The following is a 21,426-nucleotide window of genomic DNA, read 5'->3' on the forward strand; positions in this document are numbered from 1 at the left end:
ACAGCTCCTTTCTCTTCTGGTCAGCAGGATGAAGGGCATTACGGTAATCCTCCTGACTGGCCCAGGTCTATATGGTACTCTGACCAGATTCAGCTCTTTGCAGACTCTCCATTTGGCTCTTCCAGATCTTTTTTTTTTTTTTTCCCCTCCAAGGACCAATTTATGACCCTGCTTTATGGTCACTGTGGCATGGCCTTAGAAGGCTGGGTTCTGAGCGAGAGGCATTTCCTAATCGCTGATGTTAAAACTTGGTCTAGTCTACATTCCTAGAAGAATTGTATTATTGTACTTATTTTGGACGTCCTGAAAGTTACTGACTTCCTGTTTATCTCAATCAACAAGAGAAAATGTTTTTTTGTACAATTCATTGAAATGCATTGAGTGACAAGGGTCCCGCCTCTTTGTGTCAGACTATACTAGTGGCACTGTGGAAGTACAATAGCTTATATTAGGCTGGCCACACTTGGTTACCAATGTCCAGTTCTCCTGAGGGTGGCTCTAAGAAATAGATTTTACAATAAATACAAAAATGCCATTGTTCCAGCCCCCATCACAATGCTGAAATTTCCCTGCAGTAGTTGGCATCTCTACCCCTCCCACAACAGGTAGATTTCCCTACGGTAGTTTGTGTCTCTGCCCCTCCCACAAAGGGGAGATTTCCCTGCAGTAGTTTGCGTCTCTGCCCCTCCCACAAAGGGGAGATTTCCCTGCAGTAGTTTGCATCTCTGCCCCTCCCACAATGGGGAGATTTCCCTGTGGTAGTTTGCATCTCTGCCCCTCCCACAAAGGGGAGATTTCCCTGCAGTAGTTTGTGTACAGCTGTGTGTAGTGATGATGCTTCTACCTTGTCCCAGGATCAGGAGGCTGCATGGTGATGATGCATATACAGTACCTTGTTTGTGCACCAGGAGGACACAGTTTTGTTATATACAGTGGGGTAAATAATGATTTGAGCCGCTGCAGATTGTAAGTTTTGTCCACTTACAAAGAAATTAAGGGCTTATAATTTTTATCATAGGTGTATATATATTTTTTTTATGATAGAGACAGAATATCAACCAAAATCCAGAAAAAAAAAAAAAAAATCACAATACAAATATTATGAATGGATTTGCAGTTCGGTGAGTAAAATAAGTGTTTGATCCTCTACCAACCAAGAATAATTCTGCCCCCCTCAGACTGGCTCCAGTAGGTGCTCATGTGGTAGACAGATTAGTCCTGTCAATGGAAGAAGGTTCTCATAACGACAACTCGTTAGGTGTATAAAAGACGCCTGTCCACAGACTCTCTTCCATTCAATCCTCACCATCATGGAGAAGACCAAAGAGCTGTCAGAGGACGTCGAGGAGAAGATCGTAGACCTGCACAAGGCTGGAATGGGCTACAAGACCATCAGCAAGAAGCTTGGTGAGAAGGAGACCATAGTTGGGAGCGATTATTGGAAAATGGAAGAAATACAAAATAACCAATCGCCCTTGATCTGGAGCTCCATGGAAGATTTCTCCACATTGGGTGAGGATGGTCATGAGAAAAGTGAGGGATCCGCCCAGAACTACACTGGAGGACCTTGTGAAGGGTCTCAAGGCAGTTGGGACCACAGTCACCAAACAAACCATTGGTAACACAATACACCACCATGGATTGAAATCCTGCAGCCCCCGCAAAGTCCCTTCAAGAAGACACATGTACAGGGACGTCTGAAGTTTGCCAATGACCATCTAAATGATTCAGAGAAGGATTGGGAGAAAGTTCTGTGGTCAGATGAGACCAAAATGCAGCTCTTTGGCATTAACTCAACTCACCGTGTTTGGAGGAAGAAAAATGCTGACTATGACCCTAAGAACACCATCCCTACAGTCACACACGGAGGTGGAAACATGATGCTTTCAGGCTGTTTCTTTGCGAAAAGGTTCAGGCCGACTTTACCCCATTGAGGGGCCAATGGACGAGGCCATGTATTGTAAAATCTTGGATGAGAACCTTCTTCCCTCATCCAGAACACTTAAGATGGGTCTTCCAGCATAACAATGAGTGGCCCAAGAAAAAGCACATTAAAAAGGTCATGGAGTGGCCTAGCCAGTCTCCAGACCTTAATCCTATAGAACATTTATGGAGGGAGCTGAAACTTCGAGTTGCCAAGAAACCTCAAGGATTTTAGAGAAGATCTGTAAAGAAGAGTGGACCAGAATCCCTCCTGATATGTGTGAAAATCTGGTCACCACCTACAAGAAACGTCTGACCTCTGTGATCGCCGACAAGGGTTTCTCCACCAACTACTAAATCATGTTTTCCTTGGGGATCAAATACTTATTTTACGCACTGAACTGCAACTCCATTTATAACATTTGTATCATGTGATTTTTTTCTGGATTTTTGGTTGATATTCTGTCTCTATCATATAAAATACAACTATGATAAAAATGATAGACCCTTCATTTCTATGTAAGTGGGCAAAACTTACACTATCTGCAGGGGAGACATTCAGTATTTTCCCCACTGTACCTACCTGCGCCTGCCACCTAGAGGATGCACAGGGATGACTTAGTGAACCTGCAGATGTATAATGATGTGCATACCTTATTCCAGCACTCGGAATGATGAAGCCCCTTCCAGAGAAGTCTGGGATTTCCTGCTAAACTTCTGGAGCTTCAGAGGTAAATCCTTCTCCAGGCAGGTGAAAGAATATTTAGCATAGAAAAGATATCCGATTTGTGTGTCTGTTTAATAGCCTAGCAGGAAGCACAAGGAAGGTAAGACAAGTCATTGCTCTGTACAGCGGCACACAATATGACGGGGGTTACAGCAGATAATGGCAGACATGTCCTGAGAATAGTCTGCTGTGGACACATTGTCTTTGCGGATATTTTCGTGAATTGCAGAAATGGCATCCTCGATCAGCGGCAACACTTGCTGAAACTCTACACTGCTGGCCTCCAGGGGCATCCCTTCCTGTGGGTCGCATTCAATGTTAAAGACTAAAGGAGGGTCGTGATGTTGCTCAGGTCCGATCTTCCCATCACAGCTCAATGCTCCACCTAGAATAAATTCCATATCTTACAATCAATGGATCTGATACAATTATTAAGATAACACAGAACATACAAAGTCCCTGAAGACCAGCTATTGGTCCAGTGTAATCCTAGACCCTTCTGGAGGACCAGCCATCGGTCCAGTGTAATGCTGGACCCTTCTGGAGGACCAGCCATTGGTCTGATAATATATGTTGTTGCTGGCCTCTCAGTGTAGAGGGAGGGAGGTGAAAAGCTGTGGTTTTGCAACAGTCTAAAAAGGTGTCCTGCAGGGAATTGTCACTTCTGCATCATCCGGTCTGGCCAAAACACTATAATGCCAGTTCTGCAGTGCCAGTGTTCTGTGATTTTATTTTCCTATGTTTAGGTCTCTTTTCACCCTTTGGAGGGGTACAGGATTCTTAGACAGCTGGGCTATACTTCCGCCTGTTGGAGGGTTCAACACTACAAGGCAAAAAAACTGTAGGCCCCTCCCATTACCAACATGGTTCAGTTTTTTGCTATTCTTAAATGATGACTGTCTCTCGGGTCTACTTATCTCAAGTCCCCTTTCTTCATTGATTTCTGGGAGTTTTTCTGGACTAGGTGCAACTAGTCTGGGGGTCTCCTTTTTTTATCCCAGTTTTTCCTAGGCATCGTGCTTGTGGATCAAAATATGACAGCCCAGCACTGTCAGACTGGAAATGCTTTTTGGGTTCTGCTTCATGGTGCCTTTTACTTCTAGCTGGTGTCACTGCTGGGTAATGTTTGGAGACCGGGTCACGGCACAAGACCCAAAGACTTGCTTTGCTAGTGGGCAGTGCACGTCAAGTATCATATTGGGCCCGTCTTTTTTGTAGGCTATAGGGCGAATTGTGTGGTAAATTTTCAGGCAGTATCTATGTTTAAGCACATTCAAATCTTGGTTTCCCCATCAGCAGCTGCAAGATTGGGGGTGCCTGGCAAAGTGTTGCTTGAGAGAGCAGACTCCCTGCCCTCTTCATCAGAAAGCTAAGTTGACACATCTCTCTCCTGTTGCTCCTACACCTTGGAGCCACATGGAACAGAGGCTTGTGTTCCCTACCCATTAATTACCTGTTGGTCACTTGGTCAGCTATGACCAACATCTTGCTTAAACAGCAGTTCATGAGGACTGTGCCAGCTGCCCATATTATGCTGGTACCCCTCCGGGGTCTAGTATTAGGCCCTGCGCTTGTTCTTGCCCTTCTGCTATTGCAGCCAAAACATGGTGTACGCTAAGCCCAGAGCACAGTCTTCTTTTGACTCCTGCTCTGCATCCACTACTCGTCTGCAAGTCCTTTTTATCCCTTGTTGTAATGTATAGCCTTGGTATAATTTTATTTTTTATTTTTTGCTTTTTCCTACACCCCACTACCTCCGTTTTTAACTTGGACATTAACTGAAGTATAAGGAACTTTTTCTCTTGTTGGTGTCATGGGCATAATACTGACTTTGGAGAATTAGCCTGTTGCTACTACTCGCCCCAGTGGTGGGTCTTAGCTCCTACAAGCCACAGCAGTCTTTTTATAAGTTTTTTCCATGACCCCCTTTTTTGATTATGTTAAGGACTAGAAATACTCAGACTGTTCTCACTTGGTGCATTGGCAGAGGACTCTCAACCATTGTTTAAAATCCTACTTGAGACTTTTCTCATTCAGGAGTTTACCAATAGATGGGGGATTTTTAAGAACCAGGTGCTCTTCATGTTGTACTGTATCCGTGATGTGTCGTGGGATAGCAATTGCTTGCTTTTGTACAACAGCCTGATTTTGTTGGAAATGCACAGACCACTTTATATTAAGTGTTGGATGGGATGACCGAGCAGGCTTCCAAAAAAAAAAAAAAAAAAAAGGCCTTTTTTATATGCCCTTTGGTGTCGGTTACATCCTGGACCTAAAGGCTCTCAATTTGTTAATTAGTGTCCACGAGTTTTGGATGAAGTTCATATTTATAGCCCTTCTTTTCAGATTTTCTTCTGTACCTTTTGGTGTCAATCACGTTACTGGCTACAGTCCTGGCTCTGTTGCATTCCTAAGCCGTCCACATGGCCTTAGAGAACAATGTGTCAGTTTCTGGAAAAAATGCGAGACTGTAAGGACCCTAAACCTCCAACTCATTATCTGGACTATGGCATGGGATTCCTCTCTGACCCTAGTGTTTATCCCTGCAGAAAAACTGCTGATGCTACACTCTCAAATCTGTGCTTTTTGGTCCTGGAATCCATTGATCCACTGGTGGCTTTATCAGATCATCATTCAAGCCCATGACAACAAGGATTGGGTTCTCCCCTTTCCTTTCAAAGCTTACTCCACCAGTGCTAGGATAGTCTTGTTTCTTTTTTTTTTTATTTTTCTTTTTTTTTGGAAAAACAATTAAGTATTTATGCCAACTTTATTTTGAAAAAAAAAAATACATTTCTATGATATATATGCCAACCCAGAATATTTGAATGGTTATGTGTATTTGCCCAGTACTTAACAAAAGAAGGGCTAGGTGTCCTATTTCTCTAAGAGGCTTCTGAGGCTGTGGAACAGTCCATCAGCCATTTGGACCAAACCTTTTCATATTTGAGGAGACAGCCCCTATTCATATAAGTTTCCTTATATAATGGTAGAGTATTATTAATAATTTGTTTCCACATAGCCAATGATGGAGGGGTAGTTTTTTTTTTTCTTCCAGTTCAGAGCTATAGCTTTGAGAGCATAAAACAAAAGCATCCCCACCAGGGTACGCCCTGCTACAGTAGGGACAAATTGCTCTATCAAACCCAGAATACATATTGACATTGTTGGTTGTAATGAAATAAAAGCTAGTATCTCTTCCGGGTACACCACTATAGCTGGAAAGGTCCAAAATATATGGATAAAATCCCCAGGAATCTTTCCACATTGCCAACAACCAGGAGTAGAGTCTGGATTGATTTTATGCAATATATAAGGAGTGTAATATACCCTGTGAACTATCTTGAACTGAATCAGTCGGTCTCTCAAGAAGACAAGAGACTTAAAAGGAAAACCCCCATACGTTGTCCCAGTCGTCATTATCAAGTTCAGGGATGTCCTTAAATAATTTAAGTCTTAATTTGTCTAATTTGAGGACAAACAGTTGTTAAATGGAGATACAATTTGGAGGCAGCATTTTTAGTACATTCCAGCCTAAGAAGCTTCTCCAAAACAGATTGAATCAGTCGTGGAGGAGAACCAGAAAATTGACAACTAAAGACATGGCAAAGTTGGAAAAAAATATATATAAAAAAAAAAAAATTGAAAAGAATACCACTGAGGGATATTGAAGTCAGTTTAGAGAATGGAATCAAGGATTCATCCAAGATAATCTGAGTCACTGTTTTTACATTAAATGTAGTTCAAGCATAGGGAATCGGGCAATGTATAAATATGCTCCAAAGTAGGATTTTTTTTATTTTTTAATCTTTTACTCCAAATGTAGGATTCAAACAAAGGGGAGTATTGGGCGAAATTGCCTGTAAGGGATAACATTCAATTTTAAGACTTTCTCCCCATACACGCAACGTAGTACACATAGACGGTGTTAATGAATATGGAGCACGAACGCCCCGAAAAAAATCAAATATTTCAGTGCCTCTAAGCCCTTGTACACACGGTCGGAGATTCCAACAACTAAATCCGTTGGAGTAATTCTGACGGACTAATTCCGGAAGAGGTCCGGAAGTGATGTTGCATACACACGGTCGGACTAAGTTGTTGGAAAATCCGATTGTACATAACGTGATGACGTTATTTCGTTACGACGGGGCTACGTTCAGGCTAGTAGCCAATAGCTTTGGTCTAGGAATTTGATCTGAGCATGCGTGACACTTTGTCCGTCGGAGTAGGCTACACATGATCGGAGTATGTCCGATCGGAGCATTTTGTGGGAAAATATTTACGGCAAGTTGGTAAAGTGGGTGCAACGGATATTCCGACGGAAACAGTCCGTTGCAGACCACACACAGTCGGAATATCTGACAAAACGCTCCGATAGGAAACATTCCGATGGAATCTCCGACCGTGTGTACAAGGGCTAAGGATTCCAACACTGCTGCTGCTACCTGTATAGCTGAATTGGAAGTGTCTGGATTAAGCGACCATGCTGTGGTTACTAGTTTACAAATATTTGTAAACATCTTGACATGCCAGGCGTACCAAATCGCCCAGCTATACCTAGGGTGCTTTGCTCTCCATATAAATGCTGAAAGAATACGATGTAACCATACGAAAAATTATTTAGGAATCCACTGGGGAGAGTGTCAAAATAAACATGTAAATTTAGGTAATACATTCATTTTTATTAAGTTTATACGTCCTAACAATGAAAGGGGGTAATGACTCCCATGCCTTCAGCCATTGTTGAGTCTCCTGGTTTCTGAGGCTGGCATCTTTTCCTCTGTCATTGCTGCTTTGTGAGTAGACTACGGTTCTTTTGCCTTGTTGGACCCTTTAGGATGTGTTACCTGCCCTCCTCAAGCCTAAGTGGCCCTCAATTGATGGAGAAAATGGGAATGTTGTACTGTGTAAAATCCCTTTCTCTGAGCCCATTTAAAGACACAGCCGCCCGCGCGCCGCACCCCCCCCCCCCCCTGCGAGCACGTTGTGGGAAAGGTTATAGGTCTGGCTTACACTTTTGTCTTTCCAATACTTCTGCAGGTGGTAATAAATCCTGTGTCCCTCAATGGGCAATGAGAGTTTTATGGGGAGGACAAACATTTCATTAGTAAAACCCATCATTAAAGTACCGTATAATGATAGAAGATAATATATATTTTTTATTATAATAAGGGTTAATCCTTTATTTATTTTTTGATAGAGTGGAGAGACATTAAAACCCCTTTGCGCTTTTATGCCTGTTCGATATCTCAGGTTTCAATTTCAAAAATTAAATGGTAAAGAACATACCCAGTTTTGGCTTGTCCCCGGAACAGTAATAGAGGGGAGCACTTCTCATGGGGACACCAGTTTTAGTGACAACCAGGGATTCCCTGCGTTTGGAGGATTGTCCCTCACGTCTTGTGGTTAGGGGTTATAACCTTTACTCTATTCAAAATGAGAACACAAGGTTTAAAAGAACTACTTTAAACCATACCTGTGGTATAAAAAGCCTTGTATGGACCCAACCGAATTGCTTCTATGTTTCCAAACTGCCCACCTGCCCCGCTGTTGGGATGATAAAGGATCTAAAAAAGAAAAGCAAAGATGTAATTTGTATGAGATACAGAAAGTTTTCCTCTCACGTTTCCTGGCAGCTGAGACAATCCTCTACCTGCTCATTGTGAAGACCATATAGAACTCAGCCAAGAAATCTATTCTCCCCCCATATTGTGCAGATGCTGCTAGAGAAACACAAAGCCTCTGCTTGTCACATTTGTAAACAATTGCTGACCCATGATGGGGATTACATCATGTCATCCAGCAGTGTGACCGGGACATACTTATGGTTTAGAGGCCTGGGGTCAACGAAAAGCCCTGGCTTCATCTGCAGGTGCCAGTGGAGCTGTCCAAGAAATACAGACTGAACCCCAAGCACCGTTCTTCAAAGAAAGCTGAGCTCACTGGGTGTTGGATCCTCTAATCATTCTATAACCCAAAACAGCTGGGAGAGGTGAAGACACATTCTGCCACCAAGCAACTTGATGTGCTCCGACTTTCAGAGACTCAACAGGATCTGCTTCCTTCTCAAACGCTCATCTAATGCCATCACACACCTGGTGTCCTTTATGTGTCCCTCCACGGAGGATGGCAGAGATGTCTATACCGTCAAACATCCGATGGGCTGGCAGAGTGCCATTTGTAAGAGTCACTATGGTGGGGAAAATATCCAGTATACTAGAAGAAAAAAAAAAAAAAAAAAAACACAGGAAAGTTAGGATTATTAATCACATGGAGAGACAGATGTATTGTAGAACATATGCTTAAATTATTTGGCCACAATTTCCCAATAAACAGCCTATTGCCATTCTCCACCTATTACCCATGCTGAATCGTGGACATGAGCCACAAAATGGATGGCCGGGTAGAAAGGTTAACCCTAATCAGTAATAGCTGAGGCCATGTACGTCTGTTGTCACTGGCCAATCAGCTCTCACTGCCATTCGGTTTATCTGCAGGCTTCCGCCATTTCATTATTAGCAACCTATGATTTGGGGACCAATCTTGGCATAGCCAATCTGGTCCAATTCAAATGGAAGAAACTTTGGAAGTGTTCTGTAGACATTCACATGCCATTCCCGGTAGCGTTATCCAGCCTGTTCTAGGTATTATCCTTCAGTCTGTGCCTAGACCAATATTGCCGTTCTGCCATGACCTGTCAGAGGTGGAAGTGGATAGGAAATGTTGGAGAAGGCAATGTGACTGGTGACCTTTTCTACTATGGCTTGGGGTGGAGTCTGGCTGGGGTGATATTTATTTAATAAGTGAGGACATGGTGGTTCAAAGTCTGTTTCAAATCACTCTGTACATGTTATCTGATTTGGAACATGCTTGAAGTGAACCTTCCAAACAGAACTAATAACACACTGGAACTAGAAGAAACACGGCTTTCTACATCTCTATGGGAGCCATGCTTGTGTATCAGAAAAGTAGGGCTGCATGTAGGCATGGGTGACAAGTGCCAAAGAGATGGGTACTACAGTCCAATCTCCTCCGTCCAATGCTGATTAGACCCAAAGTCACCATCCTTCCATTCCTTGTTTGTTATGCAGCAAGTAGCGAGAGGCTGCAGTAGTGTGGTACCCTCTGGTCAGGCTGTATAACAGGGGTTCCTGGATCTCATGACATGGCTAAATACAATTAAAATTCTGTGTTTCAACTATACATCCAGTTGTTTGACTGGAGTTCCACTTTGACAGTTCTAGTCAACACAGGGCTGGTTCCACCTGAAATGGTTTCCTTGCAGGATTGATATGTGAACATGTATACTAACCACTTCTGCTGGGTGCTTTTAGACAAGGGGCATGCTGGGTAAATATGGAGCCTTCACTTACCTCAGTAGTGCAGAGCTTGTCTTGTTTTCTGGAACCATCTCTGGCCAGTACACAATGGTGGGGACACGATGGCCACCTTCCCATGTTGTCCGCTTTGCTGCACTACCACCTAGGAAGAGAAGACTCTGCGTTAATCTGTGTCTTTATTGGATCATCCATAATAGATTTACAGCCATAGTATCTCCTCCCAGAGAAAACAACTCTTCCTTAACGCATTTCACCTCAGCACGGCTTGACGACAAGGATGCCCCATATTATGATACTATGGCTGCATATCTGTTATGGATGATCCAACAAAGTAACTCAGCATGGAGTGCAGTTCTTATCCTAATTACTTTGTGATGATAGACCAGAATGGGCTTCTTGAACCTGAAGTCCAGCGATCTAATGGAAGTGCTAGTCTGGAGTGCTGCCTCGGGATGGGATTGTGTCACATAATGTTGTGCTTCCTCACCCACTAGGCCCATTGCTGTGCCTGCAGATATATAGGACCATCTGTGGCTGTCACCCCATAATATCTCTGTTTGGAGGAGCAGGTCATCTATGTGGATCTTGTCCATGTCACATAGGAATAGGCCTTCAGTGAAAGAAGTACCACACTATCGTCTGCATAAAAGGTAGCTTGTGTTCTTAGTTTGTCCTGGTTACCTTGTGCTGTTTGCCATGCTCCTATAAACGGTCCTGTACTTCCTGCGAGGTCACACTTCTCAGCCCAGGGTCCGTTGTCACCTGTGGGGCAGGAATAGATCTGTATTACATGGATAATGACACGGTAGGAGGACTTTGTCTTCCTGCAGTACCTGTAAACCAGACCAGAGTGTTGTGGTCGGCGTTGGCTATTATTCGTCCGATCAGCCAGTCCATCTCTTGCATGCTGTCCTTGTACGGTGTCCTAGTAGGACCAACTGACAGGGGAACGTGCATATGTGCAAGGGCCACATACAGGAAGTACGGTATGCCCCGAGCCCTAGACACAGGAAAGTACATATAAAGGGGGTTACTCTGACTGCTGGATGTGGAGATTTCATTGTCCTGTTAGTTTAGTACCCATTTAGTTAGAATTGGGGATGACGATTTTGGCACAGAGATACCTCACCTGGCTCTCTGTACAGAGTGCTCCTAACTTACTAAAGAGTGAAGTGAGGACAAAGCTGCAGGGAAATTAAAAAGCTGCCCACAAGATATTTAAATTGAGTGCTGCGCTTTTAGCCTTAATAAATGAGGCCCAATTTGTGTGCACAGTGCAGTTCACACACCCAGAAAGAGTCGAGAGCTCAAGTGAAATTTATTTATCAGCATTATGAGAATGGCAAGAAATGCACAGCCAGGAGCCTTGGCACTGACAGGGGCATTAAACCCTTCTGTAGGACTGGATGTATTCCAGCAAAGGAGACACGGTCTGTCATGTCTACTGCTGAGCTGCTTCAGGTCACACAGAGACCGGGAACATGGGCACCAAGGATACAAAGAAAGAGAGGATGGGAACAGGGGCACCAAGGACAGAGAAAAGATGCTGCTGGGAACATGGGCACAGAAAGGAAGAGAGGCTGGGAACATGGGCACCAAGGACACAAAAGGGAAGGGAGGCCGGGAACACCGGCCCCAAAAACAGACGCAAAAGATGGGCACCAAAGACACGGGGATACTGGAGGATGGAACCACAGGCACCAAAGACACAGACAAAGACAAAGGATGATGGGTACCAAGGACACAGAAGGGAAGCGAGGCCAGGAACACGGGCTCCAAAAACAGACACAGAGGATGGTAAAATGAGAACACTGAGAACAAGAATATGGTCACAGATGGTGATGGACGAACTTCCGACGGCCGATAGTTCGCGGCGGGCCCCATTGACTTCAATGGGAGGCGAACTTTGCAAACCTACATGTCAAATTTGCAGCCACAAAATAATTACTAGCTGTGCAGACATAGTCCCACCACAAGGCCAATGACATAACACATGTATGAGGTGAATCTGGGATCGACAACTACAAGCATTCTTTTTTTCTTTTACAAAGGTTTTTATTAGTATTAATGAACAAGTTTACATTCCAATACAATAGGCTGTCGTACAAATAACAGTACAGATGATTCACTGCATGGTAGTAATTATAGCAGGCTGTTGCCCGAACGATTCCAACGTGTCCTGCGTCCGGGTGAACCCGGGTTTTCACACGACTGCAACAGAAGCATGTCATACAGTGCATTAACAGCCCATAGTAATCATCTACAGGTAATTGGTGAGACAAGAGAGAGAAGGGGAGAAGAAGATGTAGAGTGAGTCAAGGGAAGATGAAAAGAGGTTGTTGAATGAGAAGCAGGGGAGGAGTAGGGAGGATCAAAAGAGAGAAGAAGGGGGGGGGTCGAGGAAGAGAGAGGGGAGGGAGGGAAGAGAAGAGAATGGGTTCACAGGGTGCGCACCACCGGTCCCTACATTGATAATAAAGCAACATCAAATCTAGGAGAATAATTATATGCTATCCAGGGCTGCCAGACACGCAGGAACTTGGCGTGAGTGTCTGAAAGAACAGAAGACAATTTCTCATTGACCATAACATCATTCAGGCGGTTCTTGACTGCCTCAAAACTCAGAGCCGGGGTTCTCCATGCTTTGGCTATTGTCAACTTAGTTGCAGTAAAGAGATGTTGCGCCAATTGGCGCTCTGGGCGCAACAGCTCAGTGATTGGTTTGCCAAGGAGTGCCTCAAATGGATCCTTTTTAAGATTTACTCGAAGAAGGCTACGGAGCAATGCGTACACCCTGACCCATAGTCTGCACACCCGCGGGCAGGTCCATCAAATATGGGCCATAGTGCCCTCTTGGGCACATTCTCTAAAACAAAGTGGGGAACAGGTTGGAACAAAGCGAGCCAGACGCGTCGGGGTATAATACCACCGGTATAACACCTTATATGCATTTTCCAGAATTACCACATTGCGCGAGCAGTTGGATATGGCTAGGGTCATTGCCTGCCATTCCTCCGGGTCCAGCTTCTTCCCCAACTCTCTCTCCCATTGCAAATGGTAAGATCGCACAGGAGGTCTCCGCCTAGAAACCAAAGCTGAGTATATCATAGATATCAGACCAGGAGAGTGGGGCCTGGATCTGCAGATGCTCTCAAACGGTGTCAACCTGTATGGGGCGTCCTGAGATTTAATGAGACTCTGGAGGAAATGACGGATCTGGAGATACCTGAAATATTCCCGTAGAGGTATATCGTGTGATGAACGTAAAACATCATATGGTAAAATTTTTGTGGGAGTAAGCAAGGAGTGTACATCGCCGAAGCCATTCATGGTCCACCACTTGAATTGCACGGAGTCATGAAGGCCTGGAGGGAAAAGTGGGCAACGTAGAAGTTGCAGCAGCGGGAGATGGGGAGAAGCCAGCCCCGCCGAGTACTTCACAGAGTCCCAAACTCGTAGCGTATGAATCATACAAGGCCCTGTAATCTTAGGGCGATGTGCAGGTGGGAGCCATGGTAATGAAGAGATTGGGACAGGGCCCGTCTCAAGCAAATCAATAGTCGCCCAGAGCGGGAGTTGATACGTCTCATGAAGGTGAGAGAGCGAAGCAATGGTAGCAGCCACGTAGTAGTCTCTTATATTCGGAACCGAGAGGCCCCCATTACTTTTGTTGGCGAACAGGATTTGTTTATTAATACGGGGGCGAGACGATCCCCAGATAAATTGCAGGATCCTACGCTGATGGATATTGAGGACATGGGAGGGAATTGGGATGGGGAGAACCCTAAAATAATAAAGTAATTTTGGGAGATATGCCATCCTAATGGCCGTTATTCTCCCAAACCATGAAAGAGGTAAGGAGGACCACGCCGACAACATATCCGTTAATTTTTTGAATAATGGTGGATAATTCGCCTGATATAAAGCCTGGTATGTTGATGTGAGACGGATTCCTAAATAAGGCAAAGAGGAAACCCATTGGTAAGGAAAGGCCGACTGCAAGTCCCCCAGTAACTCCACAGAGAGATTAGTCGACAATGCCTTTGATTTAGATGAGTTGATTTGGAGTCCTGAGAGAGATGCAAAGGATTGCAACAGTGTGTGTAAGTTTGGCAGGGAAGTTCTAGGAGAGGTGACAGAAAGGAGAATGTCATCAGCGAATAAGGAAATCTTATGGGGGCAACCTGCTATTTCTATGCCCCGGATATCTGGGTGAGCTCTTATTGCCTCCGCCAGAGGTTCCAGTGCCAACACAAAAAGAAGGGGTGACAGCGGACAACCCTGGCGGGTTCCCCTGTGGATAGTAAAAATGGGGGATTCAAATCCGTAATATTTAATTTTTGCTCGGGGGGAATCATATAGGGCCGACATCCAAGTCATAAATGAAGTCCCAAATCCATAGTGCCGTAGGACAGACATGAGATAGGGCCAAGATAAGGAGTCAAAGGCCTTATTCATATCGAGGGAGAGGAGCATGGATTCCTGGGAGCGAGCCTGGGCTATATGCTGGAGTTGAACTATACGTCGAATTGCATCTCCCGCCTGTCTCTGTGGTACGAAGCCAACCTGGTCCTTTTTTATTAAACGGGGGAGGAAAGAGTTTAGTCGAGTCGCCAAGATTTTTGTCAAGAGTTTCATATCAACATTGATGAGCGAGATCGGCCTGAAATTGGCCCAAGATGAGTGGTCACGGTCCGGTTTAGGAATCATCACCACATTTGCAGTCAGAAGATCTGGGGAGAGAGGGCTGCCGTTTTTGACCGAATTGTACATTGCCACCAGATGAGGGGCTACTACCGATGCCAGCTTCCTATAGTAAAGCGCGGTGTACCCATCAGGCCCAGGACGTTTTCCCACCTTAAGTTCCTTTATGGCTTGTAGAACTTCGGTGATCTGAATATCCCTATCCATGAGGGCAATGTGAGCCCCCGTTAAGGATGGGAGCGAAAGGCTTTCCAGGAAGTCTGCCGTGCCCCGAGCCGCATTACCCTCTGGTGCCGCATATAGCTTCGCAAGGCGAAACCCAAATTCCTCCAGAACATGCTTCGGGTTCCCTGATAGGACATTGTTTCGATCACGTAGGGTAATCGGGTTCAATTTAGGGGCAAAGGTTCGGAGTCTGTTAGCTAACATACGGTTTGGCTTATTTGCTCTCACATACCACCGCTGGCGGGACCAGCGCAGTATACGCTCAGCACCCTCAGTAAGGCATAGGTCAAGCTCCGATCTGGCCATGTCCAACAGCTTACGGTTGTTCGGGGTGGGAAACTGTTTAAACTTCTCGGATAGTGACTCCAATCGGGACTCAAGCTCTTTTTGTTTTATCTCTCTTGCCCTCTTACAGCATTCTTTTTTTATATGTGAAATTGTGACAATTCAGGACTGTGGAGCGCATGAAGGCAATGGAGGAGGGGGGAAGGTCAGGGTAGGCAAAGAAGAGGGTGCAGGAGATGATCACCAGCACCGTGATAGAGCGATCCAACACCAGCACCGTGATAGAGCTATCCGACACCAGCACCGTGATAGAGCTATCCGACACCAGCACCGTGATAGAGCTATCCGACACCAGCACCGTGATAGAGCTATCCGACACCAGCACCGTGATAGAGCTATCCGACACCAGCACCGTGATAGAGCGATCCGACACCAGCACCGTGATAGAGCGATCCGACACCAGCACCGTGATAGAGCGATCCGACACCAGCACCGTGATATACAGCACTGACACCAGCACCGTAAGCAGCCCCAGGAGGAAGTCAGCATAGCACAGGGATGGTGGGAGCCCCTCATAATAAGCAGCCCCAGGAGGATGTCAGCATAGCACAGGGATGGTGGGAGCCCCTCATAATGAGCATAGCACAGGGATGGTGGGAGACCCTCATAATATGCACAGCAGAGGTACAGCCCCAGGAGGAAGTCAGCACAGGGATGGTGGGAGACCCTCATAATAAGCAGCCCCAGTAGAAATATGACACCGCTCAACCTCTTCAAACAGGAGGGTACGGGCATATAGTACGGTGTGCTTTTTTTGGACAAGGAAGTGAGCCAAATGAAGAAAGAAGGTCTGTGTGCTCGATTAAATAAAAATAAAAAATCGTTTAGACATTTCCATGGTCTACTGGTCACATGTGTTGAATTCCTCCGAGATCCATGCCTCATTCATTTTTAGAAACGTGAGGTAGTTAACACTGTCATGAGCTAGACGAGTACGCTTATCGGTCACGATCCCCCCTGCTGCGCTGAACGTCCTTTCGGACAGGACACTCGATGAGGGGCAAGCCAACAGTTCGATTGCAAATTGGGCAAGCTCTGGCCAGAGGTCAAGCCTGCCCACCCAGTAGTCCAGGGGTTCATCACTCCTCAGAGCGTCCACATCGGCCGTTAACCCGATGTAGGCGGACACCTGACGGTATAGGCGTTCCCTGATGCTGGATCCGGATGACACCTGTCGATGGGTCGGCTGAAAGAATGACCTCATATCATAAGTCACCAACACATCTTCAAACCGGCCTCTTCTTGCAGGCGCTGTTGGATTGGTACCCGCAACTCCTTCTCTGGGAGTGGGAATTGCTCCTCTGCCAACGCACGCAAAAGCAGAATGCAGCATTTCTCGAAGCAAGGCCTGGAAGTGCTCCATTCTGGCAGCCCTCTGTGACGGCGGTAACATTTCCTCCATTTTGTGTTTGTACCGGGGGTCCAAGTACGTTGCCACCCAGTACTGGTCCTTGACCCTTATGATTTTTATACGGGGGTCCCTATTAAAAACACTGGAGCATGAAGGCCCCCCATTTGCACTAAACTGAAAGCGGTGTGGTGGCCTGGCTCCTGCTCATCATCCAGGATAATGTCGTCCTCTTCATTCTCCTCTCCCCATCCACGCACAACAGGGATCCCAGAAAGGTTTAAAGCATGCTCTTCTTGCTCCTCCTCATCCGCCCCAGCACCATCCTCCTCGGACTCCTCTTCAGACTCCTGTTGTTCACTTGTCTCAGATAGAGTAGCCCCCCATGGGAATTCATCCAGCATTGCTACTTCATCTTCCCGCTCCTGCTCCTCCACAGCTTGATCAATGACACGACGCAATGCACGCTCCATAAAGAAGGCATAAGGTACCATGTCACTGATGGCGCCATGGCTGCGACTGACCGGTTTGGTGATCTCCTCAAATGGCCTCAGAAGTCTGCATGCGTCACGCATGAGCAGCCACTGGCGCAGTGAAAAAAAAAAAAAAACACAGCTCCACAGAACCGGTTCTGCTGGAGCAGCCTATCAAGCATTTAGAAGGTTGAGTTCCATTGCGTCGGGCAATCGCAAATAAGATGTCTGACCGGCAGATTGTGTCACCGCTGAATGTCAGCAAGGCGAGCCACGGCCGTGTAAGATCTTCTGAAATGGGCCGAGATTTTCCTTGCCTGCCGCAAGATGTCCTGGACCCCAGGGTATTTAACAACGAATCGCTGCACGACCAAGTTTAAGACGTGTGCCATGCATGGCACGTGCGTAATTTTGCCCCGTTTCAATGCGCTAAACAGATTGGCACTGTTGTCACACACCACTTTACCAACTGTCAAATTGAGCGGTGTTAGCCACTGATCTGCCTGTGAACGCAAAGCTGAAAGGAGTGCTGGGCCAGTGTGGCTCTTGGCTTCCAGGCACAACAGACGCAGCACGGCATGGCAACGTCTCACCTGGCATGTCGAATACGTTCTGGGGAGCTTGGGCGGCGCAGCAGAAGAGACGCTAGCAGCGGAAAAGGAGGAGTCAGCCGAGGAGGAGGAGAAGAAGAGCCAGGCCTGCATGCAATCCGTGGCGGTAAAACCAAATCTACACGGGTGCCACAGGTTACATGCTTGACTGCCGTCAGAAGGTTCACCCAGTGGGCAGTAAAAGTGATATACCTTCCCTGCCTGTGTTTGCTAGACCACGTGTCTGTGGTCAGATGTATCTTGGCACCGACACTGTGTGCCAGAGATACATTCACTTGCCGCTGAACATGGCCATATAGCTCTGGGATGCCCTTCTCTGAGAAATACTTCCTTCCTGGGACCTTCCATTGTGGTGTTCCAATGGCCACAAATTTTCGAAAGGCCTCCGAGTCCACCAGTTTATATGGCAGTAGTTGGCGGGATATCAGTTCTGACAAGCCAGCCGTCAACCGTTGGGCAAGAGGGTTATCCGGCATCATCATTTTTTTACGCTCGAACATTAGGCCCACGGAAGCCTGCCTTTTTGCAGAAAAACGTGAGCTTGGCGTGATGGAAGGTGGAGTGGAGGACAATTGTGAGGAGAGAGGAGAAGGAGAAGTAGAAGTAGAAGACGAGGCTGGACGGTGAGAGCCTGGAGTGTGGCTTTGTGTGTTCCGTTGCTCCCACTGGGCTCGGTGATGGCTGCTCATGTGCTTTCTTAAGGCGGTCGTCCCTAGGTGAGTGTTGGGCTTACCACGACTAATGCGTTTACTGCAAAGATTGCAGATGGCAAAACTATTGTCAGCAGCGGACGCGTTTAAAAAAAGCCCACACTGCGGAGCCACGTGCTGGCGTCCTGGGAGCGGCAGATGTGACCGTACATGGTCGATGACTCGCTCCCGATACATTAGCAGTCTGCTTTGTCCCTCCTGTGCAATGTAAGTTATCCCTGCTTCTCCTCCCTATCTGCTGGTCCATATCTCCCTCTGAACTCCCCTCCTCTTCCTCTCTTGTGGGCACCCACGTGACATCACTAGACAGGTCATCATCGACGTCACCTTCCCCCCCGCTATAAGTAGAGATCTCGGAGTAGGCAGCAACACTGGGGACCAACCTCCTCCTTGGGCTGATCTAGGTGCTGTCGTCAGACTGCTGAGTGGCGGTTGTTGCTACGTCCTCTTCCTGATCCAATGCCAAGAGTGGCTGCGCATCAGAAATGTCTTGATATGGATCGGAAAATAAATTCCTGTGACTCAAGCGGAAGGTATGTGGTGGTGTTGTTGGTGGTAGTGTCTTTGGGGCTGCACATAGCAGAGAGTGAAGAAGAGGGTGCAGATCGAGAGGATGAGGAGGGTGCAGAAGAGTAAGGCTGAGTGAGCCACTCAACCAAGTCTGGTGCGTCCTTTAAAGTAATTGAACGCACCTTCTGCAACTTCCCACTTTGGCTCAAGCCTGTTGCTCCTGCCCTACCCCTACCACCCCTGCGGAAGGGCCTGCCTCTTCCTCTGCCTGTCATTTTTAAATGACCCTGTGACAAAACTCTCAGTCCCTATACTGATAAAGGACTGCTGCAGAATAGGGCAGCAGTCAGCAGTAGTGCACTTCAACCCTATATATTGTGGACCTATACCAGTCCTTAAGGAATAGCAGACTGTACCTCACTCAACCCTATGTACTGTAGTACCCTATACCTTACCAGTCCTTATAAGGACCTTTGTGGAACTAGTAGGTTGTGATTAGCAGACTGTACCTCAGTCCCTAGACTCATAAAGGACTACTGCAGCAGAAGGACAGCAGTCAAATATAATATTCTTTCTATATTTGGAAGAAAGAATATAATACAATACGTGTACAAGCCTATTACCATACCAGTCCTGAAAAGAACCTTTGTGGACCTAATAGTAACAGCTACTGATTAAACTGACTGTCCCTCACTGCCACACACAGCTTCCTGCCTGTCCCTATTTAAACTGACAAAACACAGGCTGCTGGAACAATAACTTGAATAGCACTCAAAACTATATCCTGTACTACTTTACCATACCAGTCCTGAAAAGGACTTTTGTGGACCCAATAGTAACAGCTAACTGACTGTCCCTGCTGCACACAGCGTCCTGTCCCTCTCTCTACACTGACAAAAGACAGCCTGCTGCAACAATGACTTGAATAGCAGTGCCTCAAACCTATATCCTGAACTACACCTAACACCTATACCATACCAGTCCTTAAAATAACTTTTGTGGACCTAATAGGGAACATAAGGGCTACAGAGGGTAGGTACAGTGGTATCAGGAACACCATGCCACAGTGTACAAGTCTAGTAATGCAATAATCACTGACTTGGCATCTCTGATGAACTTTGTGGCCCTGTCTGCGTATCTGCTGGCCAAGCCATTTAAATCCACCGGCTGATCCAAAATCTGAGCGTTTTCCATCAGTGGTAATCCCAGCTTTGTATTGCATTCACCCATCGACCTGCAAGAACAAAGATAACTGAATGTATTGATATCCTTCCCCATACCGTGTGCACGTCAACATATCCTTATTATACATTTATATAGCTCTGACATATACCGCAGTGCTGTACAGAGATTACTGAGCCAATCACATCAGTCTCTGTACAGAGGAGCTTACACTCTACATAAAGGGTCCTCCATGTTTTTAAATAAAAAGCCAGATCAGTGTTTCAGAATGATCCATGGGAGTAGAAATGCCCTCAATAGTGCTTTATGGTTGTGTCAGTAGAAGGCATGGTACATGTATTAAGGCGTCATTGTCTGGAATGGGGCCCCGCCCTTGGTGCCAGTGGAAGGAATGGCACCCCATCGATGGTGTGAGTGGAAGGAATGGTTCTCTGTCTTTGTTGGCAGGAGAAACGGTTAAATATTTTATGATGCTGAGAAGAAGACAACGTTTATATACGTTACCAGTATGGCGGCTCTCGCAGGCTCCGAGGACAGGGCGGGCAGGGTGGAAGGTTGTACCCAGCTGTGTCTAAGCAGCCCATGTCGTTACTGTATGGGATTCCATAGTAGTAGTGAAATCCTGAGGAGAGGAAGCAGTCACATGTCAGCAAGGGACAGTCGCCTGACTGAGGTCCTTCCCTCACGTATGATACCTGGGTGCAGCAACATAGATGACTCTTCAGGAAGCAGCCTTTGGATGTCAGTGCACAGTGAGGCAAGAGTCCATATTCTATCCTTGCATGTATAGAAAGAGCCAATTATAGAGCCATGGGGGGGGGGCATTAATGTCTAAACTGCTGGCAACAAAAGTCAGTTTACCCCTAAGTGAAAATCTCCAAATTGGGCCCAATTAGCCATTTTCCCTCCCCGGTGTCATGAGACTCATTAATGTTACAAGGTCTCGGGTGTGAATGGGGGAGCAGGTGTGTTAAATTTGGTGTTATCGCTCTCACTCTCTCATACTGATCACTGAAAGCTCAACATGGTACCTCATTGCAAAGATTTCTCTGAGGTTCTGAAAAAAAAAAAAAAGAATTGTTGCTCTACATAAAGATGGCCTAGGCCAGTGATGGCGAACCTTGGCACCCCAGATGTTTTGGAACTATATTTCCCATGATGCTCAAATACACTGTAGAGTGCATGAGCATCATGGGAAATGTAGTTCCAAAACATCTGGGGTGCCAAGGTTCGCCATCACTGGCCTAGGCTATAAGAAGATTGCCAAGACCCTGAAACTGAGCTGCAGCATGGTGGCCAAGAACATACAGCGGTATAACAGGACA

The 21,426-nt window shown here is 46.1% G+C and overlaps 1 protein-coding gene across 2 annotated transcripts in view; it reads right to left on the reverse strand.

Moving 5' to 3' along the window:
* Positions 1 to 2,703: 2,703 nt before the first annotated feature.
* Positions 2,704 to 21,426, reverse strand: part of ARSG (arylsulfatase G) — a 79,817-nt gene continuing 61,094 nt past the window's right edge. For both annotated transcript variants that reach the window (XM_077474727.1, XM_077474728.1), the window contains 8 exons: positions 20,606 to 20,723; positions 20,019 to 20,153; positions 10,827 to 10,993; positions 10,675 to 10,755; positions 10,027 to 10,135; positions 8,749 to 8,869; positions 8,130 to 8,220; positions 2,704 to 3,035 (listed from right to left, as the gene is read on the reverse strand). In XM_077474727.1, the coding sequence (XP_077330853.1) occupies positions 2,761 to 3,035; positions 8,130 to 8,220; positions 8,749 to 8,869; positions 10,027 to 10,135; positions 10,675 to 10,755; positions 10,827 to 10,993; positions 20,019 to 20,153; positions 20,606 to 20,723 (1,097 nt within the window). In that variant the 3' untranslated portion in view covers positions 2,704 to 2,760. The remainder of the gene's footprint in view (positions 3,036 to 8,129; positions 8,221 to 8,748; positions 8,870 to 10,026; positions 10,136 to 10,674; positions 10,756 to 10,826; positions 10,994 to 20,018; positions 20,154 to 20,605; positions 20,724 to 21,426) is intronic.

The sequence above is a fragment of the Lithobates pipiens genome, unplaced genomic scaffold (assembly GCF_037356315.1).
Source record: "Lithobates pipiens isolate NorthernLeopardFrog02 unplaced genomic scaffold, aLitPip1_a1.2 Scaffold_124, whole genome shotgun sequence".
Lineage (NCBI taxonomy): Eukaryota > Metazoa > Chordata > Amphibia > Anura > Ranidae > Lithobates > Lithobates pipiens.